The 26,309-nt window shown below is 40.7% G+C and overlaps 2 protein-coding genes across 11 annotated transcripts in view; both read left to right on the top strand.

The window, feature by feature from the left end:
- The window catches only part of MPPE1 (metallophosphoesterase 1), a 34,556-nt gene that overhangs the window by 5,177 nt on the left and 3,070 nt on the right, over positions 1–26,309 (top strand). For 2 of the 10 annotated variants that reach the window (XM_049830346.1, XM_049830345.1), the window contains exons 1-9: positions 4,663–6,240; positions 17,748–18,133; positions 19,004–19,112; positions 20,543–20,646; positions 21,264–21,344; positions 23,216–23,324; positions 24,240–24,311; positions 24,422–24,544; positions 25,338–25,478. In XM_049830346.1, coding sequence (XP_049686303.1) covers positions 17,859–18,133; positions 19,004–19,112; positions 20,543–20,646; positions 21,264–21,344; positions 23,216–23,324; positions 24,240–24,311; positions 24,422–24,544; positions 25,338–25,478 — 1,014 coding nt within the window. In that variant the 5' untranslated portion in view covers positions 4,663–6,240; positions 17,748–17,858. Of the gene's footprint in view, positions 1–4,463; positions 4,625–4,661; positions 6,241–12,599; positions 12,726–15,699; positions 15,722–17,747; positions 18,134–19,003; positions 19,113–20,542; positions 20,647–21,263; positions 21,345–23,215; positions 23,325–24,239; positions 24,312–24,421; positions 24,545–25,337; positions 25,479–26,309 lie in introns of those variants that run through there. The other 8 variants (XM_049830342.1, XM_049830337.1, XM_049830338.1 and 5 more) reach the window with 8 other exon arrangements.
- On the top strand, positions 6,239–12,707 carry LOC126051281 (centrosomal protein of 290 kDa-like). The gene is made up of 5 exons (XM_049830351.1): positions 6,239–7,771; positions 8,121–8,211; positions 8,994–9,180; positions 10,068–10,165; positions 12,579–12,707. The coding sequence occupies exons 1-5, from the start codon at positions 7,716–7,718 to the stop codon at positions 12,705–12,707; spliced, it is 561 nt and encodes a 186-aa protein (XP_049686308.1). The 5' UTR covers positions 6,239–7,715.

The following is a 26,309-nucleotide window of genomic DNA, read 5'->3' as shown; positions in this document are numbered from 1 at the left end:
CAATCAGGTCTTGGTGCTTTCCGTCTTGATATGCAGGAGATGTTTATGTTTTGAACTGAATTCTGAACTTTAGCATTTAGCTGTCCTCTGTGGTTGTGCCAAGGCTCAGGAAAGCTGGAGTGCTTCTCCCTGTTTCAGGGAAGGCTCCTGAACACAAATGGGATTGTTACTTCCTGATCCAAGCTCAAAACAAGATGGAGAAAGGGCCTTTTTCCCTGCGTTGGCCATTTTGTTTGAGATTGTTTCATGATTTTTGAACTGGCATTTGTCTGTGAGATTGGCAGCACTGATTGTGCCAAGGAACGTAACGGGCAGAAAGACTGCATGAGCTTTGCCATCTTCTGCCCTGAAAGGGACTTGGGAGTCGTTGCTGACAGAGCTGGTGGATGGAATAAAATACAGACTAATTTGAGGCAGGTGAAATTTTTATGTGTTTTTGCAAAGATATGTAGATTTTCACAGGAGAATTTTAATTCCTGGAAAATCTCCTGAGGATAGTAATTCTCTGAGGGTCGAAAGGACACATACTGCCCTTTAATCTGTGTGGAAAAAAGGCTATGCTTAGAGTTGTTGTAAGGTTGCATCAAATAATCCCCTGCTCATATATTTTCTGACAAATTAATGATTTTGGTGCACATGTAGCTGGAAAAAAGTGCTATGGGTCACATTCCTGCAGTTTGGCAGTAAGTAGCAGGCCCAGCACCACTGGAATCGATGACATTTTCATTCATGTGTGCCAGCATAAAATGTGTCTCTGTTCATAGCAAGCTGAGTTAGAAGCAAAAATGCAAGGAAAAAAGAATGTGTTCAATAAACCAACTGAGTAATAATGTAGGGAAACGTTTCTGCTGTAATTGTTTACAGTGCAAAGTAAGTATCTTAGTGGCATTTCATACATTTACTGCCACAGAGAAGTTTTTTAAAAAACCATTTATTGTTAGTATCTCTGGAAGATGAACATGTTTCCTAATCAAGTACACAAAATTGTCTTATTGTTTGTATAAACTGTGGTTTGTGTATACATGCAGGCTAACAAAATCTTTTGATTTTTGGATGCTTCAAGATTTGCTGTCTGGTGCTACCCAGCCTTGGGCCGTTTTTACAGATCTGGAAAAATGGATGCTCATTCTGAAGTGGAGCCATTCAAAAACAATGACCATCTTTGACAATGTTTGATTGTAATGTGCATGATAAAATCTACAAGAGCTTCAGCTGTAGCTTTTTCCAAGAGTTTGAAGATCCAAGCAGGGTTTTTTTTGGTGTCATTTGGATCAGCACTTGCGTGATAAAATCTGAATCTTACACAGACTCCTTGCAGGTCTAGTTCCATAGTTGAGAAACCTGGCTGTTGTCTGCTTCCTCCATCTATCTTCAATTCCTGTGCCAGCCATGGAAAAGCAGGACAGAGGGAGGCTGCGTGGCTCAGTTTGTAGGTCAGAAATCGGGAATTCTCGTTTCCCTTTTAGGTCTATTGGCTCATTTCCCAACTTGTCGGTGTGTTGTTTTCCAGCCTGTAGAATAGAGAAGATATTCTACTGGTAACAATTTTTGAGTTCTGAAAATATTTGGGTCTTAAAAACTGTGCGTAGCTGCTGCATCGTCGTCAACTCCTGGGCAAGCAGGAGAGTGGCCGTGTGCCCAGAACTAGTTGTGTTTGTGGAAGAGCTAGGGAAACAGGGTTTGCAGATTTCACATCTGAGAATGACCCAAGACATATTATGGGCTTTTTTTCTCTGCTACTTCTGACCTGTCTAGGTTGTTCTCTGAGTGCTGCCCAGTGCTGCCCTTTGCGTGCCTGCTCTAGTTTCTGCAGAAGCCCTGAATTAATCCATCTGTGCTTCCTCCTCTTGTTTTCCTGCTCCACCCACAGTATTTTGAAAAAACAAAGCAAAACCAAACACATGGGTACCACAGGAATGTAAGTCCTAGCGAGCCTTGCACATTCTTTACAAAATACTATCCTTGATATTCAAGTGGCCTTGCCTTGTATGGTGTTAAGCAACTATGACTACTCCTGACGTTCCCAATACTGAGGAAAAAATTGACACCCTACTCATACTGTCCCCAGTGAGATGCTGGTATACAGGGTATGGCTGGATTCCACGGTGCTGATCTTTCTCCACCACACTGTCTTACACTACAGCTTCCCTTTGTCACTTGAAAAATTATTTCTGAAGTAGTTGTCGTACAAAGTTTTGCAAAATATCAGAATTACTATTATATCAGAGCATGTTCTCTTCTAAATTAGTAACACAGAATCATTGAAATGTTGGCCTAAAAGGGGCTTTAAAGTGATCTTTTTGTCCACTTGCTGTATGCCAGTATGCTGTGCATATTAGATATACCTGTATCCAAAGTCATGCCTGATCATTCTCTGATCCGTTTGTTAAAACATCTAGTGAGGGAGAAGTATGTGTATGTTTCTTTAAGAAAATTTTCCCTGTCATCCAACTGAAATACTTATTTCTGCTCATCCTCTAGAGGACACTGGAAACAATTATTACCATCCTTTACAATAACCAAAGATAAAGACAGTTAAAGATAAAGGCAGTCTCAGTTTTCTGGACTAAACAAACACATTTATTTCAACCCCTCCTGATATGCTGTATTTTCTTCCTCATGTAATTTTTATTTCTGTTTTCTAGACTCCTCAGGACCTCACCTGAGATGTTGTTTGTGCTGGATAAAACAGAATAGAACTGAGTAATTACATCTCAGGATACTGCTACTCCATCTGAAAACTGGATTTCTGTTTTTCTGCAGCACCATTGCATTGCTGGCTGCTAGTATACTTCCTAATTTTATTTTTCTTACTGGTATAGAACCAATGCAGAAATCTTCCCAGACAGAGAGGATTTCTGGCAGCAGTTAACAGCACGGGCACGTCGTTCCCTCCCAGGCGCTCTCGGGCTCTTAACAGCCTCACAGCTTGGATCTCGCATATATTCAGTTAAGCACAGTGGCTTTTACCTTGCACTGTGACCTCTGTGTGAAGTGCAAGGAGTTGGGCAGACGGGCGACTGGTTGATCCAGGTTGATGGCGGAGGAGGAGAAGGAGAGATGCTGGGGTTGTGCCCTGGAGTTAGAGGTGTGCCCCACCTCCGTCAATCTGATTACATTTACAGTTCCCACTTGCAGCCTGATGGGACCCGAGTGTCTTGTACCATGTAGGTACAACTTATCTAAGTTGTAGACACGCAGTAGGTCTGCTGACAGTAGTGAGCTGCTGTCATCTGCCCTCTCTCTTCCCAGGCACAAACGGTTCCTTGCAAAAACGGCCAGGCTCTGCAATCAGGTGGGCTACGCAGTCAAAATGTAGGGGCAGGTGGCATCTGGCAACGTTTTACACCAAAAATAAGACGGCAAAGTGCAATGGGCTGTAAGTAACAGGAGAGGCTGTATTTTATACAAAGACAGGAGATGCAGGGAACAAAAGAGGACTTAGATTTGAGACTTAGAGAATGAGAGAGAACCAGGAAAGCTTTTGAACTGCCAATAGCAAAGGCTACTGAGACCAGCAGGCAATAATCGCCACTTTGGGTCAGTCTTGCTGCCATGGGTGGTCTTCTCGGGGCTGGCGAGTGCCTTCTGTTGGTATCTTGTCTGCAGTCCCTCACAAGGGTGGAACGCATTTGTCCTGCCCGTACGCCCTCCAGCCTGGCCGGCCAAAAATACGTGCGAAATAACAGAAAACAAAGACAAAAGCCCAGCAAACAAGCAGCAATACCCAGTGGCACAAGCACTGAGGATACAGAGAACCCCGCGGGGGGGTAGCCGCAACGCCGGGCGTGCCGTGCCGTCGTCTCCTGCCTCGGAGGGTGTTGCAGAGCCGGTACCGTGGCCCCTGTCGCGAAGGGAGCGGGAGACGCAGAGGATCGTGCCTCCGCAGGGTGAGGAACTTGGTGGGTGTCGACGCTCGGCGGAGCCCGTGCGGATCGGTCACTGGCGGTGTTCGCGATCCGGCGCGGTCGATCTCCGTGAGTCGCGGAAAATGAAACGGCGAATAAAACCAGTGGCGGTTTGAAAGAGACGAGCTGAGACTGGGTGCCCCTGTGCGTGCAGGCTCCGGAGGCCGAGGTTCACGCCCACGGTCGAGGGGATCCCGGAGCGCCCACAGCTGGGCCCGGCGTCCCGCACTCGCCGGCCGGTGCGGGGAGAGCTCCCTCTCGAGGCCGGTACGAGCTCAGGGCGGCCGCCGCGCCGGGCCCCTCCCGAGCGGCGGGAGACACACCTGGGCGGCGCGGGGGCCGTTGCCGCCACCGCCGCCTCCCCGCGGAGCCCCGGCGGCGGTGGGAGGGAGCGGCCGGCGCTCCGCTCCCGGCCCTCCCCCGGCCAACCGGCGCGGGTGGGGGGGAGGAGGGCGGGGAGCCAGGGCCCTTGGGCGGGCGCGGTCGCTCGCCTATGACGCGCGCTGCTCGGGCCTATCCGGATGGGCTTTGGTAGCCGAGGCGCCCGCCTGAGAGCCGTGAGGCGCGCGGCGGTGGCAGGCAGCGGTGTGGGCAGCCGGGCGGGGGCCTTCCACGGCGCGGTCTCCCCGGGGCGGCGGGCGCCTCGGAAAGAGGCCTAGGCCGAGGCCGGGTTCCCGGGCGCCATGGCCCTGCCCTCCCTCCACAAGTGCCTCCAAGTGAGTAGCGCCCTCGGCGGTGCCGGCCAGCGGGGCGGCCTCCCGTCTCTCCGGGGCACGCCCCGGCTCTCGGGCGCCCCGCGGAAGGCCCTCTCGGCCCGGCCCGGCCCGGCCCGGGGAAGAGCGCCCGGCATCGGTCGGCCACGGCGCCTCTCGGCCTGGCCGGGTTTGCCTTCGCCTTCCGGGGCAGAGCTCACCCGTACCGCAGCTTGCGGTTTCGTGTCGCTGCTCTTTCTTCTGTTGACCGCGGATCGGTCGATAGCGTCGGTTTCACTTAATAGCCTGTAGGTTAAGGGCACCGTGGTTAGCGGCGTTCGGGCCGGAGATGAGTGACTGCGTGCTGCTGGGCGAGGGTCAGCGAATGTGCTGGCAAGAAATCCCGCTAATGCGGCTGTAGTTTAGTCTTTCAGCTTCGGTGGGGTTAAAACAAAAATAAATACGACCTGAGTTGCAGGGCTGGTGTTTAGAAGTAAAAACTTGCATGTTTTGTCCCTTTGGGTTTGTTTGTTTGTTTGTTTTTGGCGGGGTGTTTGTTTGTTTTTTTGTTTTTAATAGAAAACCGGTTTGCCTTATCATTTACTAGCAGATTATGAAGTTGCATTAGAAGCCTTTAATAGATATGTTAAAGAAGCTGTGTTTTAGGAAATTCTTCATAAGGTTTGAAGCCAATTATTTTTCCTGCTACTTTCCTTCATATGTTTATATACTTCAACATAAATGTAGTAAAATGTTTGGGAGAGAATTTTAATCTGAAATGTTATCAGCTTAATGAACACTTGATCTGAAAATGTTGCTTGACTTTTTCAAAATTCTCTTCCTTTTCAGCTCAGTGATGAAAATGAACAGTTAGTGAAGAAGTTGAAAAAGCTACACATAAAAAATAAGGAGCTAGAAAAGCAGCTGGGTCAGATCCAAGACAAGCTGCATCTGCAGCAGTTAATGCATGGCCATGTCACAAGCAGAGAGTAAGAACTGTCAAATGTTTTTTTTGTATCCAAAGAAGTGCAAAATTCCAGGACTCCCCTGCCTTGGTATTCTTCAGATGAATTAGGGCTTATCTGTTCCTCGTATTTTGAGGGAGGGTCTGTGAACAGGATGGTGGGGATGGAGAATGCTGGAGGCATGTAAAGGAACAAAAGGTGGCTGGAGCATCTTGTACAACATTCATTGTTGTAGTAAAAGAAAGAGTTTTAATATCAATAAGCGATACCTTTGCTTATCTCGGTCTAACTGCAAAGAGTTTTAAACAGTAGTAAGGTAGTTAAATTGCATCAATGCTGTTTAAAAGATCCAGAAACTGGGGCCTTAGGACCTGATAAATTACAGTGTTAGTGTTTTGGAGAGTGTCCTGCCAGGATTTAAGTACCTGTTTGCAAAAATTTTCAAGTTTAAATTTTGGTGTGTTTATGATCCTGCATGGAAACTTACTGTAAATTCAAACTGAAAAGTAACTTAGCCTTTTCAGGTGCTTTGCTTGATCCAATTAAAATTGTAAAATGTAGTTTTATTAAGCTGTTGTGTTTGTTTCACTTAAGTGTTCAAGTTCAAACAGAAACCCATTTATGGCATAAGGGTGGATACAGCAAGGATCTTATTCTAGAGGGTGACAGTGTCAGGTGAGTTCTTGGAAATTGCTTTTCCACAGAATTAAATATTCTTCTCTATAGGGCATAATATGTTGTTCATGGTTAATTTTTGTTAACTGTTATGGAAGCGCCTTTCAGCCTTTGAAACAATGGAAAATCCTTTTATTTACATTTTTAAAGGAAATACTTGATCTTAGATTAAACTTGAAAATAGCACTAAACAAAGAACAACATGGATTTCTTTCTTAAATCTTTCATTGAGAAAAATTGAGTGAGCCAGGGAAGCTCCTTCGTGTGTGTGTGCACATGTGATCTTTTTCTAGAGACTTTTAACCTAGAATTATGTTATTTCACTTTCTATTTTGTGGGAGCCGCCTTAGCACATTTTTTATAGCTCAGTTTTACGTGTATGTAAAACCTATAGGCTGGTACTGTTTTTGAAATAAGCCAGACAAGCGATTCTACTTTTCAGGCTAATTACTACTTAACGTAATTTGCCAGTTAATGCTAGAAATAAACTCTTGTAACTGCTTTTTTGATGCAGAAGATACGCGATATCCTTTGAAACAAAATATATATTGAATCATTTAAAGACTAGGCGTGCTACATAAAATGTTCGTCCATCCCTCTATGACTATTTTAAAATAAATAGGCTGCTCCATTCTTTCAAAGGCTACTTTTTGTCCACTTACGGAAATGGGCTGTGGATCTCATGAAGGTAGAGGCAGTCCCTACTGCTTTTGAGTCAAGCACCCTGTTTTTAGTGTTTCCTTTAGGTGGCTGTAGAAGGCCTGTTTTTCCTTTTTCTTCCTTTTTTAAAAAATACCTTTACAGTGTACCAGACTCTCTTTGCAAACTACATAGGAAGGCTGGCGTCTAGCTTTGGGCTTGAATTGAGTACCTAATTAGATGCTTACGTGGAAGAAGTTTGAGTTACTCTGAATCTAGTGCTGGACCTGCTTTGTATTAGGTTCCACATAGATAATCTGACTTAGCTTTTTCCCTAGCATCTATTTGTATGTTATTTTGCAAAGCTGTTCTGTACTATAGTATCGCTTACCTTGCTTGTGGTGCACAGTTGTGACTTATGCCAGGTCTTATTCAAATTCCTAATAAAATAGGAAAAATGTCTGTTCATGTTCATCAGTTACATTATGGGCCTGATATATGTAGACTGAATGCTATGAAATATGGTAGGAAATTAGTGTAGCACAACTTGATGCAAGATAATATCAAAGGGAAAGATAATATCCCAAATCTGTTTATTTTACATGGATTTTACCCACCCACACTAATTTTCTCATAGCTTTCGTTCACTCATATCGTCACACCCACATATGCAGGAGAAATGAGATGTTTTGTGCAACACAGAGAGCTGGGGATGCTGCCTCGTGAGTCCTCATGGGTTCTTGGTTGGTGGCAAGAAACTAGTTTCTGGACAAACTTTTTTTTATATCCTTTAGGAGTGGTCTTTTGCTATTCCTGTTGTGCTAGTGGGGAGAGGAATGATATACGTAACACGCTGCAAAGTCACGGCCACTCTCCTGTTGCTAGTGTATAGGTAGGTCTTCCATCATCAGGTTATTTGTACTGAGGTTTAATCAGAGTGTGGCCATGTGGGCTAGGCAAAAACAACAGGGTCCTCGGTCTGGCTGAGTGAAAGGGATTCTTTGCCATCAATACTGACCATTCTTTTAACTCGCTTTGCTGTTTTTTCCAGTGCTTTCTCTTTCTGTGTTGCCAGTCATGCTTCATTCACGCCCATCTTAAATGTTTCTGTTACAAGTCTCTACAGTACAGCTGCAGCCCAACTGATCTCTGTGGGGCGTCTGTAATACTTTTATCATAAAGGATGCACATTTTGTTGGCGTTCATATTTTATTGCAATGTATGCATTTCTTCTGTTTTAGACTACTTCAGATGTATAGCGAGCTACAGAAATGTTACCTTAAAGAAATCAAAACAAACCAGGAGCAAAGCGAAGCAATTAAAAATCTTACTGTAAGTAGAATTTGTAGGAGAAGGTATCAAATAGCCAAATGTAAGCTCTTGGGGAGACTGAAAAGTAATTCTTAGGTTTGTAAAATGAGACCATGTTTTTCTTTTTGTACTCATTTTTGTTTCCCATGCCTTTGAGATAATGGAAGGTAGTCTGTAGTTCCCTTTGAAAGTGAACTCTGTCACTGGTATGTCTGCAGCTGAAAGCTGTTTCCTCTTCCTTTACTTTTTCCTTTACTCACCTGCTTACCCCTGTAAGCTGTACATGCATCTTCTGACCTCTCTTGCACCAGCCCTGGTATTTTTCTGTATGTGTCATGAGCTGATTTATTTCAGAAATCCAGCAGTAAGGTAATCAAACAAAGGCAAATAGTCTTCTGTCAGGTAGCAAGATGTGTTGGCTTGCTGTGCAAAGAGACTAGCGTCATAACTGGAGCAAAGGTAGGGTTGTGTGGCCAGGAGTCGTTCAAGAAGCTTCAAGTAGGTATTGCCTCTTTAGGCATTGATCAAGCATTACAGCTGACCAGTCTTTATTAATTTCTGTCTAATTAATTAATAACTGTCTCACGAGCATGTGCTCACTAGCAGATTTTTTTTTTAAAACTCTTTTGATGTATGCAAAACTTCACTTGCTATATTTTTTCTCCTTTCAGACCCTTTGGGTGAATGTAGTTTTAAGTCGACAATTAAAAACTCTAGGTTTGCATTCAGGATATGTTTCAAATTGTATTCAGATGAGCTGTGTTTGTTCTATGCATTTTAAAATATGTTTAGTTTCTTGACAGATTAAAATTCATGAGCTAGAGCATAATCTTCGAGAGCAGAGGCAAAGAATTGAGCAACTGGAATGTAAAAAGGTTTCTTGGAAAACTAGTGCTGTTTCTGGAAAAAGAAGTCAAACCCCAGAGGGAGAAGTAACATCTCGCAGGGACGTTTCTAAAAAGAAGGAATCCTGTTGCAGTAAATACTTAGGTAATGGTGCAGTTAATTCTGATGATGTTCCTTCCAGTATGCCCATCAGAGAGGATGTGTTTCATTTCTGATCCAGTGGCACACTCCAGGTTATTTCTTCTACTTCAACCAGCAGTGTCTAAAATGTTTTTCATTTTTGAAAACCTATTATGTAAAAATGGCATCTCGTAATCAATGTCCTGTCCATGGATCCATCCCTGCATTTGTTTGTGATAAAAATATTTGTTTGCTGCTTTTCTCTTTTTCTGGAATTGGTATGTTGGTGTAATCGTGGGTGGGAGTGCATGGCTGTATTTAGTACTATTCATTCTAGCAAGATATATCTATGTAGATCTCTTAGTGATAATGTTGTTTGCTGCTCCATTACACAAAAGGACCTGTTTTTAGCCTTAAAATGTGGGACAAACCCAGACAATACTTGTTTGAGCATGTTCTTCCTCGCATAAGTAAATTCACAAGTTAAGGTGCAGTCCTGCTCCGCTTCAAAGCATAAAAAAAGAAATTGAAGAGATCATATAATCTAGGCATAATTTGCAGGAAATGTGCTGTCAGCCAGGGCTAATGTGACCCTCTCGTAAGTTAGAAAAGGATAATCAAGGCTTGTGATGCATGTTTTCTGGATTTTAAAGTAAAATAATCCCACATTCAAAGTATCTGGCAGATTCAGATTATCCAATTGACAGATCCTGTAATCTTTCACAGTACCTGGGAGTGTGCTGGGCCAATTCTTAAGAATAAATCACTTTATGAAAAAGGTACTTTAAAAAGCTGAACCATAATTTTCTAATATCACAAAAGGTAGGCAGCTCTTCAGCTGTAAGATGATTCATATGAGGGGGAGGTTGACTATAATGGTTGAAGTCTGTATTTTTTTTATTTGAATATAGAGCTATTGTTGAAGGAGATTAAAAAGCTGAAGAAAGAAAACGAAAAGTTGTCTACAGAAAGGAGAGCACTAAAAAATGAATTAGCTGGATTAGACAAGGTAATTTATTTTAGGACAAGTTTAAGAATAAGTGATTTTTGAAAAACTAACTTTTCTGCCTCAACTGAAATTTACCTTTAGACTGAACGTATGCTGTTGTCAAGCAAAATTAATAAAAAATCAATTTACAGCATTCTGAGAAAGAAATGGAAATGAATGACTCCTTGAGACATTAATGTCCTACAGTACTGCTTGGCTAAGGAAGAGGAATAATGCAATCTTAATTATTTTTTCTTTTCTTTTTTTTTAAACAGCTGTGGATTTTCTTGTAGATTTTTTTTTTTTAAATGTTTGGGCAATTTGGTTTCTTTCATGAGAGATTATTTGCCTCCGTTCATTACAAAGTTAAAATTGTGACTGCTGATAACAGTCTTAATTCCTTCCAACAGACATTTGCAGAGATAATAAAAATATTTTTTTGAATGATCGCTTCTATTGCTTCATGATGTCAGTGAGAGGAAAGCTATTTTCTCTTGAATTTAAACATATCAAAGTGATGCCACTGACAGAACTCTATGCTGAGGGATGGCAGAGGGGAGGGCTTTGATGTTTTCATGATGGATTGATATGTGTAGAAAGTGAAAATTTGGTAATTCTTGAAATATGTGAGAAGATGAAGAGATGTTACTTAGCTATAGAGGACTTTGTTTATTGTACTGACCTAGGATTTTATGTTCAGTAACAAACTTGTTTAAATTGTTTTTTGCTTATTCTTCAAGTCTTGTGTTGGATTTTTTTTTTTTTTGAGAATCTCTTTCCTCATCATGCAATCCTTTCTCACAAGCTAAATAATGTTATGGTGGCTTTCATTACAGGTGTAACAGTAAAACATGGTGATAGTTCATTAGATGTGAAACTTGTAGAGTGTTGAGCCAGGGTGATTTCTGGATCCCTGTGCTTGGGAGGGAGTTAGGGACAACGCATGGCTGAAACTCTTATCTTTCAGAACAGAAATATGTAAATCTGAGGTTATGGCTTTTTATCAGTGACCCTTTTTTAAGTAGTTTTAAATCACTGTATGTTATTTAAGATGTATGTAGCTGTTATTTAAAAAAAAATAAAAATCAGAAGAATAGGGCAGGAGAATATGTCAAGTAAAGATGGATATAAGTAGATACAGTGTTATTCTGGTAGATAGGACTTTCCAAGGTTGGTAAAAATTAAGGCCTGGGTGATTACACTCTGCTTCCTGTCCTTGTATTTCCCCATAACTTCTGACTTCACTTGCAAAGGATCCAGATGGCTCAATAGACTTGAGTTGCAGGACCTGAACAAAACATAGTTCCATTTAAGCTACAGGCCATCGATATTTTTACAGTTATATTTTTTACAGTTTATTTCTGTGAAGCTGAATTTATCTCCTAATTGAATTAGGTATAGCTAGAACTGCTTGTTAAGTTGTCCATTCTGGGATAGTATAATTATGAAAGGATCAATATGAGAGAGTGAAACCACATAGGCTGACATTAAATAAGTTCAACAGGACTTGTTTTTTATGGCTTTCCTATTGGACTGTCTCTTTACATTCTGTGTAGCCTTACATATTGCTCTTTTTCATTCCCTTCTTTGTTGTACATTGCTTTTATCTGAGCCAGTTGAACCTGTTGGATAGTGTTATCCATTTTAGGCTCTGTCAAGTTTAATACATTATCAATCTTGTCCTTTTGAATATGAAAATCAAACTTTTTAATATAGTGTAGTCATAAATAATAGATCCTATTCTGAAATAGGACATTCATTAACAAAATGTAGTTGTACTAAGACTTCTAAATGAATAGTAGCAATTTACAAAGCAGTTAAGGTCTAAAAATATAAAATATCTTTCTAGGTGTAAATATGGTATCCATTTTCCCACCTTAAACTCTTTAGTATTGTTGTCTTCAAATGCTAACTTCATCCTCCTTAGTTTACTCTCTTCATCTCTCTCCTTGCTTGTTGTCCCTTTTTTATAATCTTGCAACTTTCATGTCTTCAAAGTTAATGCTACTGACTGACTTCAGCATGTATAGCTATATTTTTTGCACAGATGAGTTTGACGTTATTCCCTTGTCATTTTGGACTGTCATTTTTTAGCTTTCTGATAAGTGAACATTTTTTCCTTCTCTTAATTAATCTTTCCTATTATTAGCCTGTATTTCAGACTCTGGCGTAACTTGAATTCTGCTTGCTTTGTGGGTTCAGGGCAGAGTTTTAAATTATTACATAAGGTTATAGTTAATTGCTGTATCTCGCTGTAGCTGTGTTTGCATAATGCAGTCATATATTAATAAAACCACAAATATATAATTATTAATATAATTAATAAAAATATAGAAGGTGTCTTTGAACTTGGAAACAACTGAAATGCTGACTAGCTCTTATTGAGAATGTCTTTGAAAGAAACTTTAAGGTGAATATTTTTGGGTTTTTCTAGGATTTTTTTGAAGAGATAGAAGATCTAAAGCATGCTGTACAGGAATCTGTGAAACTGAATAATCAGTATGAAAAGTGCTTGAAACAAATAAGTGTAATGTATGGACTTCCTTTTACAGCACATTTGTAACTACTGATTAATTTAATGGCAAGTAGATGTTCCACATATTTTTTATACTTACTGCAACATTTAAACCTACCATGGCTTATGTAGTACCACATTTTGATAATATTATGAATTCAATAATATGATCTCAGTATGACAAGCTGCTCTGCAATGTTTTTGTATTTTGTGCCTTTGATTTTTGTTTATATGGTTTTTAAATAAACTGTGGTCTGTATAACTTCAACTAAGTTTCAAACCCTCTCTCTTTCACACTTGTAAAATATGTTCATTGCAGGAGTGGTTGTGGGTGTTTATGGGAATATGATAAAATCTTTGTATTTTAATTTGAAGAATTTCCCAATTATCCTTTTCTGTAAACTATATAAAATCAATGTAGGTGTGTAGATCTGGCAGCCTTTATGAATTTCAGTCCTAAGGATGTGCCAGTGCAGACAGAAATTAATTCTATCATTAAATTGTTACAAAGGGATTTCTTAAAAGAAAAATGCTAAATCCCTGCTTGGAGTTTTTCTTTAATGATAATAATGTTAAAATTTGTGGATTAAGAAAGGATTTAGAGTTTAGAATTGAAAAGAGTATGTTCAGAAAGATGTGTCAGAGTTGTCTCTTGCAGTATCAAAACAAGAATTCATCAGAAGCTCTTATTTGATTTGAAGAGCTCTGGTATTTGAAGTGCTGAAAAGAAACTGGAGCGCAGAGTGTCACAGTTCACAATGTAGAAATGTCACGTTGCTTCAGAGAGAGGGAGCTTGGCAAGAGACAACTCCCAGTTGCAAGTGTACCTTGCGGAAGCGAAACCTCATGAGATTTAACCTCAACTTGTTTGTAACTACATTTCACAAAAGTTTAGCATAGTTACATTATAGAACTATAGTTACATTATAGAACTATATTTGTCTGAAAGTTGTAAATCTGTACCTTTGTGACATTGTGATGGGAGAATGGAGTGAAAACTTTTATCATGAGGTTAGAAATACTAAGCTTGCTTATAAGGTAATACAGCTTCTTTAGCTTAAAAACACTTGCACACTCTTTAGGGATAGGACTAGGAGTAGGATTAGGACTCTTGTATTCCACTTTGTTAGGACAGTTTTATGTAGTTGTAAATTAATAAATTAATTGTCCACAAAAGCGTATGAGGTGTTCAGAGTTACATATTCACTAAGTAAGAGAGGGTAAAGCTCCAGAGCTACTTGTTTCCTGGTCTGGCTATAGACCATTGTGTCAGGTTTCCCTTGTTTTGTTCTTGGCTCACTTGTAAATTAAAGCTGGATAATGTTGTGAACAGAGAAGGAAAAGGGAAAGAGGAGTGATGCAAGTCTATGTTGCCAGTAGACTTGATGGATGAAAATAGGAAGAATAGGATGTATGATGAAGTATTTTAAGTGCAAAAATGTATCTAATATTCGTTAGTAAGCAAAATAAACATGAATGCTGGAGAAGGAACACATCAAACTTCTTTGTTTGAGCACTAGTCACTTGAGCATTTCCCCCCCCCCCCCCGCCCCAGTTGTGGTATAAAGTTCTACTAGCATGTTTACTTTGGTGACATTAAATGAATCAGTAATTGTCCTCATCCACAGGCGGGTTTTTAAATGTTGTGCAGAATGGTTCTTAAAACGTGTAGATGAGGAAGAGTTCAAGGTTATTTTTCCCCTGCCTAAAGAGTGTATACATTGACCAAATACAAAATTGTTGTGACTGGCAGAATTTTGCTGCTTGCCAGCTACTGAAGATCAGGGTTTTCCATTATAGAGTATGTTCTCTGCCCAAACCGTTGAAAATAATGAATATGGTGAAAATATTGATCTTGCCTTTATGATGAGCTTTTAAAACTTGTAGAAATCAGTTTTGCATCAGGCCACTCCCATATATTTAGAACAAGAAACAGTGAGAAGTCTTTCAGTCTTTTCTCATAACTGAGGTCCTCAAGCTCTAGTAAGAAACCAGATTCTAGTCTAATCTTAATCAGCCGTGCAAGGAGGAGCAGTAGCGATGTAGTGTACAGTGACACGCTGGACCACAGCTCCATCTTCCAGTGTGTGTGCAGTCTGACAGCGTTATTTTTGACCTTGCCATCACGTGTGAGAGGATGTGGGTCTCCGGTCCTTGGGTACCCCTGTGTGAGGTTGGGATTACTACTGCGTGGGTCTGGTTTCTAGTTAAACTGCTTGTACTTTGGGGTGCAGGGATGTGCAGCCACAGTCCTGAGCAAACAGTTCAGCTGGCAGGTGGCAGAGTGAGGGAGGCAGGGATTTCTGTCAGCCGGTAGTAGGAGTTGTCTTTCAGCTCATTCTGCATCACTGACTTTCTGCTATTTGTTTTTTTCTTTCTTTCTTTTTTTTTTTTTCCTTTCCTCTTTTCTTTTTTCTTTCACCATCAGGAAGGCTGGAAATGTAGGGTGCAGATGGGAGACCTCTGGCATCTTTCACATCTGTGGCACAACTCCCAAAATAGTACCAGCTAGCAGCAGAAGTGCTAGGACAGGGAATGTGTGTAGAAATGACTGGCTTTGTGGTTTTGACTGTGTCAGTTGCTGCTTGTGACTTTGGAAAATGGAAGTTTTGCCTTGAAGATATTTTTCTCTTCTACTAATTGCAGGCTTTGGTGTTTTTTTTTTTTTTTGCGTTTGATAGGATCCTTTTACTTCTGAAGATCTGATTTTTTTTTATTTATTTTTTTTCCCAGTGGTCTGTAACATTGGCTTTTTGCTCCAGCTCTGTAGTTGTTTGGATAGCTTCCAAAGAAATTTGATGTGTGAAAAATAATGTAATGAAAAGCTTCTAGAGAATGCATAGATATCAATAGCAAAATGTCAGGTTTTATTTGTTTTAAGCTTTGTGTAGGTTGTGAACAAGAAGAGACCTAGAGTTTTTTGATTTTTAGTTGTTTTTTTTTTTTGTCATGCCTAATGCAAGTTAAAACAACTTATTGGCATTTTCTGTTCAAATTAGTACTTTTTTTTGTTGGAAGAGGAGACTATTTAGGACTACCGAAGTCTGCTTCCAAATTTCGGGGTAGGTGCAGTTTGTGCAGCATAAGGCCATATGAATGTATGTGCTTAGTTAAGAATTTACCTGTTTTTTGTCCTTGTTTCTGTGTCTGTTGAAAAGACATTTCTGCTTTAATCTTGCCTTGTTGTGAGATGTACAAACAAAATCTTGTTGATTTTTATTGCTAGTTAAAGTGCAGATGAGATTAATATTAAACAAGTTAATCAGCCTTTGTGTGTAGTTCCTCTGTATTGTGAAATTGTGACATCTGGCCAGCGGCTTTCTCCTGCTAAATTAAGTTTAGATAGAACTGAATTGGATGCAATTAAGTATTAGTCATACTGATGTTAAATAATGCATATTAGAAATGTTACATGATGCAGACTAATGGTTCTTTGTTTTGAATAAGTACTTTGTAGTGGTGATATGGGAAGCTCGTGTTTGAAAATAAGCGGCTGTTACCAAGTAGAGATTTTGGTTGGAATAGCATGTCAGTTTTTGATTTACATGAAACATCAATCAAATGGGCTAGGGCATAGGGCAGTAAAGCAATTTAAGTTTTGTTCTGCTTGTAACTGAGACCAGATTTTAGAAAAGATCTGCTAATTTTGTGTGGTTCTGTAATTTTGTCCTAGTGTTCCTAATGTTTAAGGTCTAAATACTTGAGGTACTGAGTATTCACGGTTCTAATCAGATTTAGTTAATTCAAATGAACACTGGTTGCTAATCGCTGAGTACTGTGTTCAGTAATTGCTAACGTCCTGGATATCATTCCTATGTTAGAATTTTTCTATTGTGGAAAGAAAAATTGCAATCCCATTCTTAGGTGGGGGACAAGATTGTGGATTTCTCTAGAAGTTTGTTCATGAGCATGTGAAGTAACATCTTTATAGCTCTTCATAGTCTCCTGGAGCCCCTTTCACTGTGACCATGCTACACTGTTTACCTTTAAAAAGTGGGTGTTTCAGACATGCAGTACTCTTCAGACTGAAACCCTGAGAGGTTGCATGTGGAATCTGAGTGATCTTACTTGAAAGTAAGGGCTAGTATCTCTGTCCTCGCAGGTGGGATACTTGTTTCTTGTGTGCACTTACACTGGAAAGTGTTTCTGCCAAAGACTGTAGGACAAACAGAACTGTGAAAGTGTGGGTATTTCTTCCTTGTACCAGGAATAATGCATTTCTGTTAAATGCCTGTAAACAAGTGAAGCAATCAATGAGCCCTGTTAAAATTGTGGCTTATCAGAGTGAAGACATTTGTTTTGGATAAGCCTTTAAAATGGCATAAAATAATATTGTAGTTTCAAAAGGGGTACATTCCCCGTTTGGGTTACAAACTATCCACGGTGGAAGAAATCGGTAAATACAGTAAGCTTAGCTTCATTTTCCCACATTTCTCCTCAGCTCTAGTGTAGTTTCTGTTTCTGAGGCTTAGATGTTTCTTGATTTCCCCTTGTTAGAAATGAAGCAGTGTTAGTTAACTAGTCATGTATTTGTGCCTGTCTTCATGGAAAGCTCTAGCGAACTTGTTCTGGGATAGTAAGTTGTGTGTTGTTCTTAGAGATTATTACAATGAGCCGTATTAAAGGTAGTAATTGCATTGATTTGGCATAGTTATGTTATGTGACTTCTGCCAGAAAGTGGTTGCACATAGCATTGCAGTGGCCAGGATGATATGGATCCTAATGTGTGTTTTTTTGTTTGTTTTTTGTTTTTCTGCTGTTCAAGCTAAGCTCTGTCTTTATCTACCTTTGACCCCTACTCATAGTGTTTTCACTGTATAGTTTTTAAAAAAAACTCATTATGCACTAAGATCCTGGCTGGCTTTAAACTGGTTGCCTTGGTCCTGGTAGGAGAGAGTGCAGTTCTGTGCTCAGCAGAATGGTCATCTGCGTACTTGAAGGAGAAAAGCAACTTTGCTTTTTAGGTCAATTACGTATTTCCAAATCTTTCAGGATGACAAGCAGCTAACACTGTAGGCCTTACGTGGTAGCTTTTCACAGAGCATGCTGGCTTAATGACTATTCTGTTTTGTATTATTTTCCCCACAGGGTTTTTTTACTGATACGAAGCCCCATGTGATCCTTTGAACTAGCCCCTACGGTTTTCACCTGAGAGAGGAGAACTGAGCCACTGGGAGAGAGTCTTATGCTGGTACTGCAATGCTGAGTTCTAGCTCGACCACTGTGAATAATCTTCCTTTGAAGAAGAGGCTCTGTTTTCTGCTGAAACTTGTGTGCTTTGTCAGCTCAGTGTTAATATTTTGTGAATTTTTAATTTATTATGTGGTAATTTTTCAATGTCGATGGCCAGAAGTGAAAGGTGGAGCTCGCATGAGTAAAGAAGAGGCTTCAGCTTCAGTCCTAAAGGCCATAATTTTAGCTGATACTCACCTACTTGGTGAAATCAAAGGACATTGGCTGGATAAGCTAAGAAGGTAATAATTAATTTTTTTAAATAATCTCTGTCCTGGTTTTAGAGTTTTTAATTGTAGCTAATGGGACAGATGTTGAAAACCAATGTTGTGGTACTTGTAAGAAGCATGGATGCTGCCTTTGACTTGCCTATTTGGATCTGTGCTGGATAATAAACCAGTGTTGAAAGGTTAATGAATGGGACTTACTGAGGTGGTGCAGTCTTGAATGTTCAGGTAGTATGTGGGTGTAGATGCCTGATTATTTTCAGTGGGTCAGATAGTCTTTTCCAGTATGTAACTATTTTATAAAATGCCTTAAAAATGAGCCAGATAAGTTTGATGTCCCAATAGTTAATACCTTTAATTGCAGAGATAAGGAAGCTGGTAGAAATTTGTCTCTGTAGTAGAAGAATTGAAGGCAAAATCACATTTAAAAACAAAGATAATCTAATCTTACGTCTACAAAACTATGTTTCTGTTAGTCCAAAAGAAGAAAAAGCAGAATTCTGAAAAGACAGTACTAATTCTATTGTGATATGAACATTATAAACTTTCGCTGCAGAAACAGTAGCATAGTAAAATAATACTAGCACAGTAAAATAATTCACTGTTCTGATTAATGGCTGTTTATTGGAATTGTAATGAAAAATATCCAAGTTAGTGTTACTTCTTGCATGACTTGGTCCTGGTTGTATTGTGGTGGAATTACCCACCAGGTAAGATGCACCTACTGTACTGAAACCTTATTTCTAACTATTTAAGTTGAATTTCATATTGGCATTTTCAGTGTGTAGGAGCCATCTTCTCATTCCTGCCAGGCTGTTTTTGTGTATTCAGAGGTGAGGATCCAGAAGTTGGGCAGTGGTGACTGGGTCTGTATTTTCCCTTCAGGGAATGGCAAATGGAGAGATCTTTCCAAACTGCGTTATGGTTACTGCAACCAGATATTGTTTTTATTCTGGGAGATGTCTTTGATGAAGGAAAATGGAGCTTACCTCAGGTATGACATCAACAGCTCTCTTATTTCAAAAAATGAGGATTTCTTGAAGGAAATGGGTGACAGAAGAAAGCAGACTAGGTATGCAATGTTTTGTTTAATATTACTACAGTTGTCCTACTGGTAGAAGTTTCTAGTGTTTGAGATATGAGTTGAAATTTTGTGATTCTCCTTCATATTTGATAGTATCTTGACACTTTTGCCCCTCATATAAAACTTAGAAAATGTAAACATCTCAGTGTACGCTTCTGTATTATATACTTGTGGGTTGACCCTGGCTGGAGGCCAGGTGCCCACCAAAGCCACTCTATCACTGCCCTTCTCAGCTGGACAGAGGAGAGAAAATACATCAAAAGACTTGTGGTTGAGTTAAGGACAGGGAGATCACTCAGCAATTACTGTCATGAGCAAAACAGACTCAACTTGGGGAAATTAACTTAATTAATTACCAGTCAAATCAGAGTAGGATAATAAGAAATAAAACCAAATCTTGAAAATGCTCCCCCCCCCCCTTTATTCTCAGGCTCAATTTCACTCCTGATTTTCTCTACCTCCTCCTTGCCAGCAGCGCAGGGGGATGTGGAATGGGGGTTGGGGTCAGTTCATCAGACGGTGTCTCTGCTGCTCCTTCCTCCTCAGGGGCAGGACTCCTCACTCGTCCCCTGGTCCAGCATGGGGTCCCTCCCAGGGGGGACAGTTCTCCATGAACTTCTCCAACGCGAGTCCTTCCCGTGGGCTGCAGTTCTTCATGAACTGCTCCTGCGTAGGTCCCTTCCATGGGCTGCAGTCCTTCAGGCATGGACTGCTCCAGCGTGGGTCCCCCCCAGGGTCACAAGTCCTGCCAGAAAACCTGCTCTGGCATGGGCTCCTCTCTCCACGGGGCCACAGGTCCTGCCAGGAGCCTGCTCCAGCACGGGCTTCCCATGGGGTCACAGCCTCCTTCGGGAACCCTCCGGCCCCCCAGGCTGCAGGTGGAGATCTGCTCCACCATGGAGCTCCCTGGGCTGCAGGGGGACAGCCTGCCTCACCATGGGCTTCCCCAGGGGCTGCAGGGGAATCTCTGCTCCGGCGCCTGGAGCATCTCCTCCCCCTCCTTCTGCACTGACCTGGGGGTCTGCAGGGCTGGTTCTCTCACATGTTCTCCTCTCTGTGGCTGGTGTTGCGCAGCAACTTTTTCCACTTCGTAAATCTGTTCTCTCAGAGGTGCTACCACTGTCGCTGATGGGCTCAGCCTTGGCCAGCGGTGGGTCTGTCTTGGAGCCGGCTGGCATTGGCTCTGTTGGACATGGGGGAAGCTTCTAGCAGCTTCTCACAGAAGCCACCCCTGTACCCCCCTGCTACCAAAACCTTGCCATGCAAACCCAATACAATACTAGAGGACCTCTTTGTTACTGTTGAACAGCATTAATTCCTCCATTTGTTTTTTCATGCAGGCGTGGGCAGATGATGTCAGGAGATTTCGGAAAATGTTTAAGTATCCAGTTTCTACTGAGCTAGTGGTTATTGTGGGGAATCATGACATTGGATTTCATTATGAGTAAGTCTTGTCAGTGAAAGGGGTACACAAGTGCCAAGAACGAAACGTCAGCATGCATACAGTAACTGGTTTTGCGTCTGAGCGACCTCTTGTGTGGTTACACAGAAAGCTTTTGATCATAACCAAATTAGAAGGGATTGTAATTTAGAGAAAGACCTTAAAAGGTATCCATCTGTGCACAGTGCACTCTAGGAATAAATTCTAGAACAGGTTTCAGGCTACTTTTACGCTTCTCTGAGCATATGTGAATTTGTTCAGAGCTGGTCTTTCTGCATTGGCAGAGAAACCTCGAAGCTGCTTTTCCTTGTGTTGGGCCTCCTTGTCTGAGAAGTGTTTAGTCTGAGCATATTCTCTTTCCTGTTATCTCAGCATAGAAGAGTGTAAGTGCGTGGCCTGGCTCTGCTGTACCTCTATAGGATGGCTGTGCTTACACTGATGGGACTGGGACAGAGTACACAATGGGTGTCAGAGCATCCCTGTGAGTTTGCTGAATGAATACATGATCTAGATAATGGAGCAGCAAGCTGCATGAATGGTCTACAACTGTAAAGCAACTGGGTCGGATGATTTACAATGCCTGTTTCTTACCTCAGTTGTATTTTTGCTCTGTGACACAGAATGACCACTTACAAGGTAAATCGATTTGAAAAGGTTTTCAACTTTACTTCAGGAAAGCTGATAACACGGAAAGGAATAAAGTGAGTATATTTAATTTTTTTCCATGTTTAGAATAGTGATTACTGAGCTAGCAGACCAGAGCGATGAAAACTGAGAACTGGGAGTGGACTTTGTAATGAAATAGTATGGGAATGCTTGACTTGGAACTACCCCCCTCCCCGCCCCCCTTTTTTTTTTAACTTTGTATCTAGCTTATATGTTAAACACAAAACACTTTGTACAAACCTGTAGTTTGATGTAGAGGGGAAGCTGTACTTTGAGCTAGGTAAATTGTAACAATATTTCCTTTTAAATGGAAAAGTACTGTGGAGTCAGAATCAAATTCTCTGGTTTGCCTTTTTTACTTCCTTGCAGCTGGTAATGACCCATGGCTGTAAACGTAACAAGAATTGGATTCAGTAAAGAAACACAAACAAACCCCCTCTGTGCTTACAAGTTAAGAGTTTCATTAATTTTAATAACTTCTTTAGTCTGCAGAACTTAACTCATGTTTGAGGAATTTGGGAACATAGCAGTTGCTTGTCCACAGTTTTTCCACAGGGTGGGGTAATAACGCACAAGCTAGTTTTGGCTTAGAGCAGACCTTGTTACGGACCTTGTTCTCATAGTTGCGTGTCTGTGGCTGCAGTTGTCTGCAGTTTTCTGCAGTGTGGCCTTTTCATTACTTTTAGATACCATGCAGGAACCCAATGAGGGAAAGCGATAGTGGGTTTGTGGAAGGCATTTGTCTTTAAACCTCAGATATATGAAGGGAAGACCTGTTGCTGCTCTGCATTTGTGCCATCTATGCCACCAGGTTACAATCACTCATGTAAATTCAAAACCTACAGGTTTACACTGGTTCTCTTAAGCAAACATTAAAAATATTCTGAACAGGTCTAGAAATTCTTCCTTTTTTAGGAAGATCTATAAGCTTCATGAATGCTCAGTATAATGCTATTGTTTATCATGCAGATGTGAGGTCCTCTAGATACGTATTTCAGCCATTTTAAAAGATAAGTTATTCAGGAATATCTGCATGTCCCCTCTGCTAAAACAGCACAGCAGAATTCTTGCATATGGTTGCAGATTGTATGTTCAGTATCATGCTCATTAATTGAAATAAGCTGCATTATTAATGAAATGTTCATAGATAAACTATTGTACAACAAATCTGTGGTATAAAAGCAGCTTAATTTGCTAAAAGAGAATTAAATTTTGGTGAGTTTTGACCAGTGTCTCTTAAGTGGAGGGATTCAGCTTATTTATGTCTGTAAAACATGCTGAATTGAACTGGGAATGTATCTCAAGTCCTGAATGAGTGACTAAACAGGTACAAATCTTGTGGCCGAAGTTCAAAGTTGATTTGAAATCTACAGGGAAATCTTTTTCTTTTACAAATAAAATCCTGTTTTCTGTATGAGACCGCAAAGTATGAAACTAAGTTTCTTCAGGGTAGCCAGCCAAATGCGGTGCTGTTTTGCTTTTCAGTAGGTCTGAGGAAATCAAATGTCTAAAATTACATCTCTGAGGTCTAAAATGTGTGTGGGGAGAGAAGCAAGTTCTCCTTTCCCTCAGAATTCAGCTCAGTGGGCTTCCGACGTTCCACTAGAATACCACCACTTCAGTATTCATTATAATATAAAAAATCTTTAAGTGTAAATATGAAGCACAGCATACAGTATATTGGGCAGCCTAATTAACAACTGCTTATAAAGCAGCCTACGAGGTAAGGAAAAGGCTACAGTATGGATACTCCAAAGAGAATTTATAGCATGTGATTTTGGAAGCTGTTATGTTCTGCTGTCTTGTCAAGCTCTGGAACACTTGCGTTGTATGCGTACATGAATAGCAAATGCTTTCCTGTCCTCCCCACTTCCCTTCTCTTTGCCCACTCCCTGGTATTTTCCAGCTTTGTCCTAGTAAACAGCGTAGCCATGGAAGGTGATGGCTGTGCTGTCTGCCGTACCTCAGAGGCAAAGCTTGTGGCGCTTTCTCACAAACTGAACTGCTCCCAGCAGGTAAGAGTTTATTAAAGATCTGGTCATAGCCAGGAACTCAGCTGCTGCAACAGGAATACTGATACTGCAGCAATAGTCAGGCTATAACTAAGACTCTCCTGAAAAAAAGCTGCTTCCAATTCATATTGTAACTTGTTGTTAGCAAATCTTTCTTTTGTCTCATTTGCCATTTTTTTTACCATTTTTACTTAACTATTAACTGTGTTGCTTTGCATTAATGGTATTAACTTCCTTGTCAGTGCTGCCAACAAACAGAGGGTGTCATTTCCTGTGTTCTGAGGAATGGCAGTTCTGTAACCCTCCCTTTGACTGACTTAAGATACTACGTAATCCCTGCATTTATATTTATGCATATTGTTCTGTTTTATATCCTTCAAGCTAGCCTATTCTTAAAGTTTTCTGATTCTACTGGAGTCCTGTCTTGAGAGCCTAGTAAAGTTTTAATTGTAGTATTTTTTCATCAAATCCAGTTGCTTCTTGCATTTCATTCCTCTTCCCTTTTTCATAGGCTGAGTAGTAGCCTGCACAGTAGGCAGCATGATTGACTGGGTTGGCAGTCAATCAGGAAAGCAGCTCCCAGTAGAGAAATTGCCACTCTGCTGTCTCTCTCAGGCTGCCCGCAATCTTTTTTGCCTTGTTTGTGCAGTGAGATTCTGCTGTTGCTTTCTGCATTCAGAAAGAGTGCAACCATATTTACAGCATATACAGCAAGGGGAATTAAAGCATTTCCCCTTCCATCCACAGTGGAGGCTCTTAAAAGTTTATACAGTGGACAGTATTTAAACACTGTACTCTGAGCTGATACTGCTTTTTGTAAACACCCCCACCCCAAACCCCTGAAAACCTGGCTATTGTTTACTTCCCTTCCCCACCCCTATGGTGCTGACAAGATGTATGGACTGATTTTATTCACAGAAACCAAATCATTCCAACGAAAGGTGCAGTGATGTGGAAAAGCTTCCAGCTTCAGAACCCATCCTTTTACAGGTGTGTTGGAGATGGGGTGAGGCAACATGTTGACGTTTCTAGTGTATTTATTTACTGTTCCAGAAAGGCTGGATTGTTAACAACCGATTCTTGTTTTGAATTTATCCCAGCATTACCCTCTCTATCGGAAAAGTGATGCTGAATGCAGTGGAGAAGATTCTGCTCCTCCAGGGCAGAAGAACATCCTATTCAAAGAGAAGTATGATGTACTGTCTCAGGAAGCATCACAAAAGGTTTGATATATTAGGAACTAGAGTATCAGTGGGTGGGTGGGAGGGGGATATGGGTGTAGATCTATCTAGATTAAGAAATTTTGGAAAGGGTGTTAGCTGACACAAACAGACCACAGCTACTCCCACTTTAACAAGGCCTTTGAGAGGCTGCTTATTAGAGCTGTTTCCCTGAGGATCATCAGGATCGTGGCCTTGATTCTGCTGGGTGTCCCAGGTACAGGCTGTAAGTCCCACTGCTCTTAAGCTTGCTGCAGTGCCGTTACCTCCAGTTGAGCATTTTGTGCTTTATATACTCTGTAGATTATTGACAAACCTAGTAGAAAGCATCTTTTCCAATGCTTCGAAAGCACAGCTTCTTCTGAATTAGTACTGACGAGAAAATGTAAAGTCAAAGTATTCCCTAAAAATCTAATGGTCAGTATTTGTTTCCTTCTGCATAAATGTCTTCACTCAAGACTGGCAGTGCAAGATTCTCCCTTAGAGAAGAAAATTACATTGCTTTACTAAAATCAAGGTTCTCTGTGATGTCAACAGCATGCTATTGCGTTTGTTTTTCTGATCTGTATGGCCAAAAAAACCCACCCCGGCCAGTATTTGGGATGAGGGCCAAATGGGTATGATTAATATTACAATATCAGCACATCTTACTGCAAAACAGGTTTACATGAAACACTTTGTACGAATATTAGAATTGCTATAACTTCGTTCTGTTAGGAGGAAAAAAAAAGGGTTTTAAGCTCAATTGCTTTTTAGTTATGACTTAACTTTTGCGCTTTACCGTTTTGTGTTCTAGCTGTTATGGTGGTTTCATCCCCGTTTGATTCTCAGTGGGCATACACATAGTGCTTGTGAAGTGCTGCATGCGGGGAAAATTCCAGAAATCAGCGTCCCGTCATTCAGTTGGAGGAATAGAAACAACCCTAGTTTCATCATGGTAAGTTTTAATTTTTTTTATTTTTGTCAGATAACTTTCATAAATAAATCAACATGGCAGTCAGCTATATTTTAAAACTGATTCTACCTGTAAAAACAAAAAATAAAAAAAAATTGCCTACCCACCCAACCCACTCAGTACACTGCATCCACTTTATAAAGTACATCTGTGGGAGCCACCATGTTCTGTGTGGTACAAAGCAATGCTGTTAAAGATCTAATTAGTATCTGGGTACAAGCATCAACGTTTTCTTATAAAGAGGGTGCATTGTAAACTATTGACTTGTAAAAATAATCAGTATTGTGCACTGAACAGTAGAAAGACTAGTTTGGCTTGGTTGATTTACCAACTATGAAAACAAGACCGTATCCACCTCAAACCCTTGCACAGTGATTGTGGTGTTTCACACTTGTGCATTAACCGCTTCACACAGTGAAAACGTTTTGTCACATGCCAATAGCCTGCTTCCTCATTTCCAATTCACATTTTGTACAGTGTGTTGGTTATGCTCTCACAGGCAGTTCCAGTGCTCAGTATAGCCTTAGAGGTAAATCAATTAGTTCCACAGTTCAAAAAATAAAACAGAACTCCTGGAAACTTGGAGTAAGAAGCAAAACCTACAATCTGTTTACAGAGTAGTCTGTGACTTGGGGGAGGAAATCTTTCATATATTTTTACTGCTGTTGAGTTTAGGCTGCTTAATACACAGATAACCCCAAACTTTTCAATTCATTTTATGCAACTGTTAGTATTTCTTGTTGAAAGTAGTTCTGTTTATTCTGTATTCCTGAGAGTAGCTGCCTTCAAACTACACATGCTCTTTGCACATGC

Source organism: Accipiter gentilis, chromosome 27, assembly GCF_929443795.1.
Source record: "Accipiter gentilis chromosome 27, bAccGen1.1, whole genome shotgun sequence".
Classification (NCBI taxonomy): domain Eukaryota; kingdom Metazoa; phylum Chordata; class Aves; order Accipitriformes; family Accipitridae; genus Astur; species Astur gentilis.
The sequence above is the reverse complement of the archived record's forward strand: the minus strand, read 5'-3'. Positions and strand labels throughout refer to the sequence as shown.

What these genes read in the sequence shown, in the direction of transcription:
- LOC126051281 (XM_049830351.1), top strand. Translation starts at nt 7,716, where the DNA reads ATGATATACGTAACACGCTGCAAAGTCACGGCCACTCTCCTGTTGCTA. An exon ending in CTCCTGTTGCTAGTGTATAG is followed by an intron (nt 7,772 to 8,120) that starts GTAGGTCTTCCA and finishes CTTCTGTTTTAG; the next exon opens with ACTACTTCAGATGTATAGCG. An exon ending in AAGCAATTAAAAATCTTACT is followed by an intron (nt 8,212 to 8,993) that starts GTAAGTAGAATT and finishes GTTTCTTGACAG; the next exon opens with ATTAAAATTCATGAGCTAGA.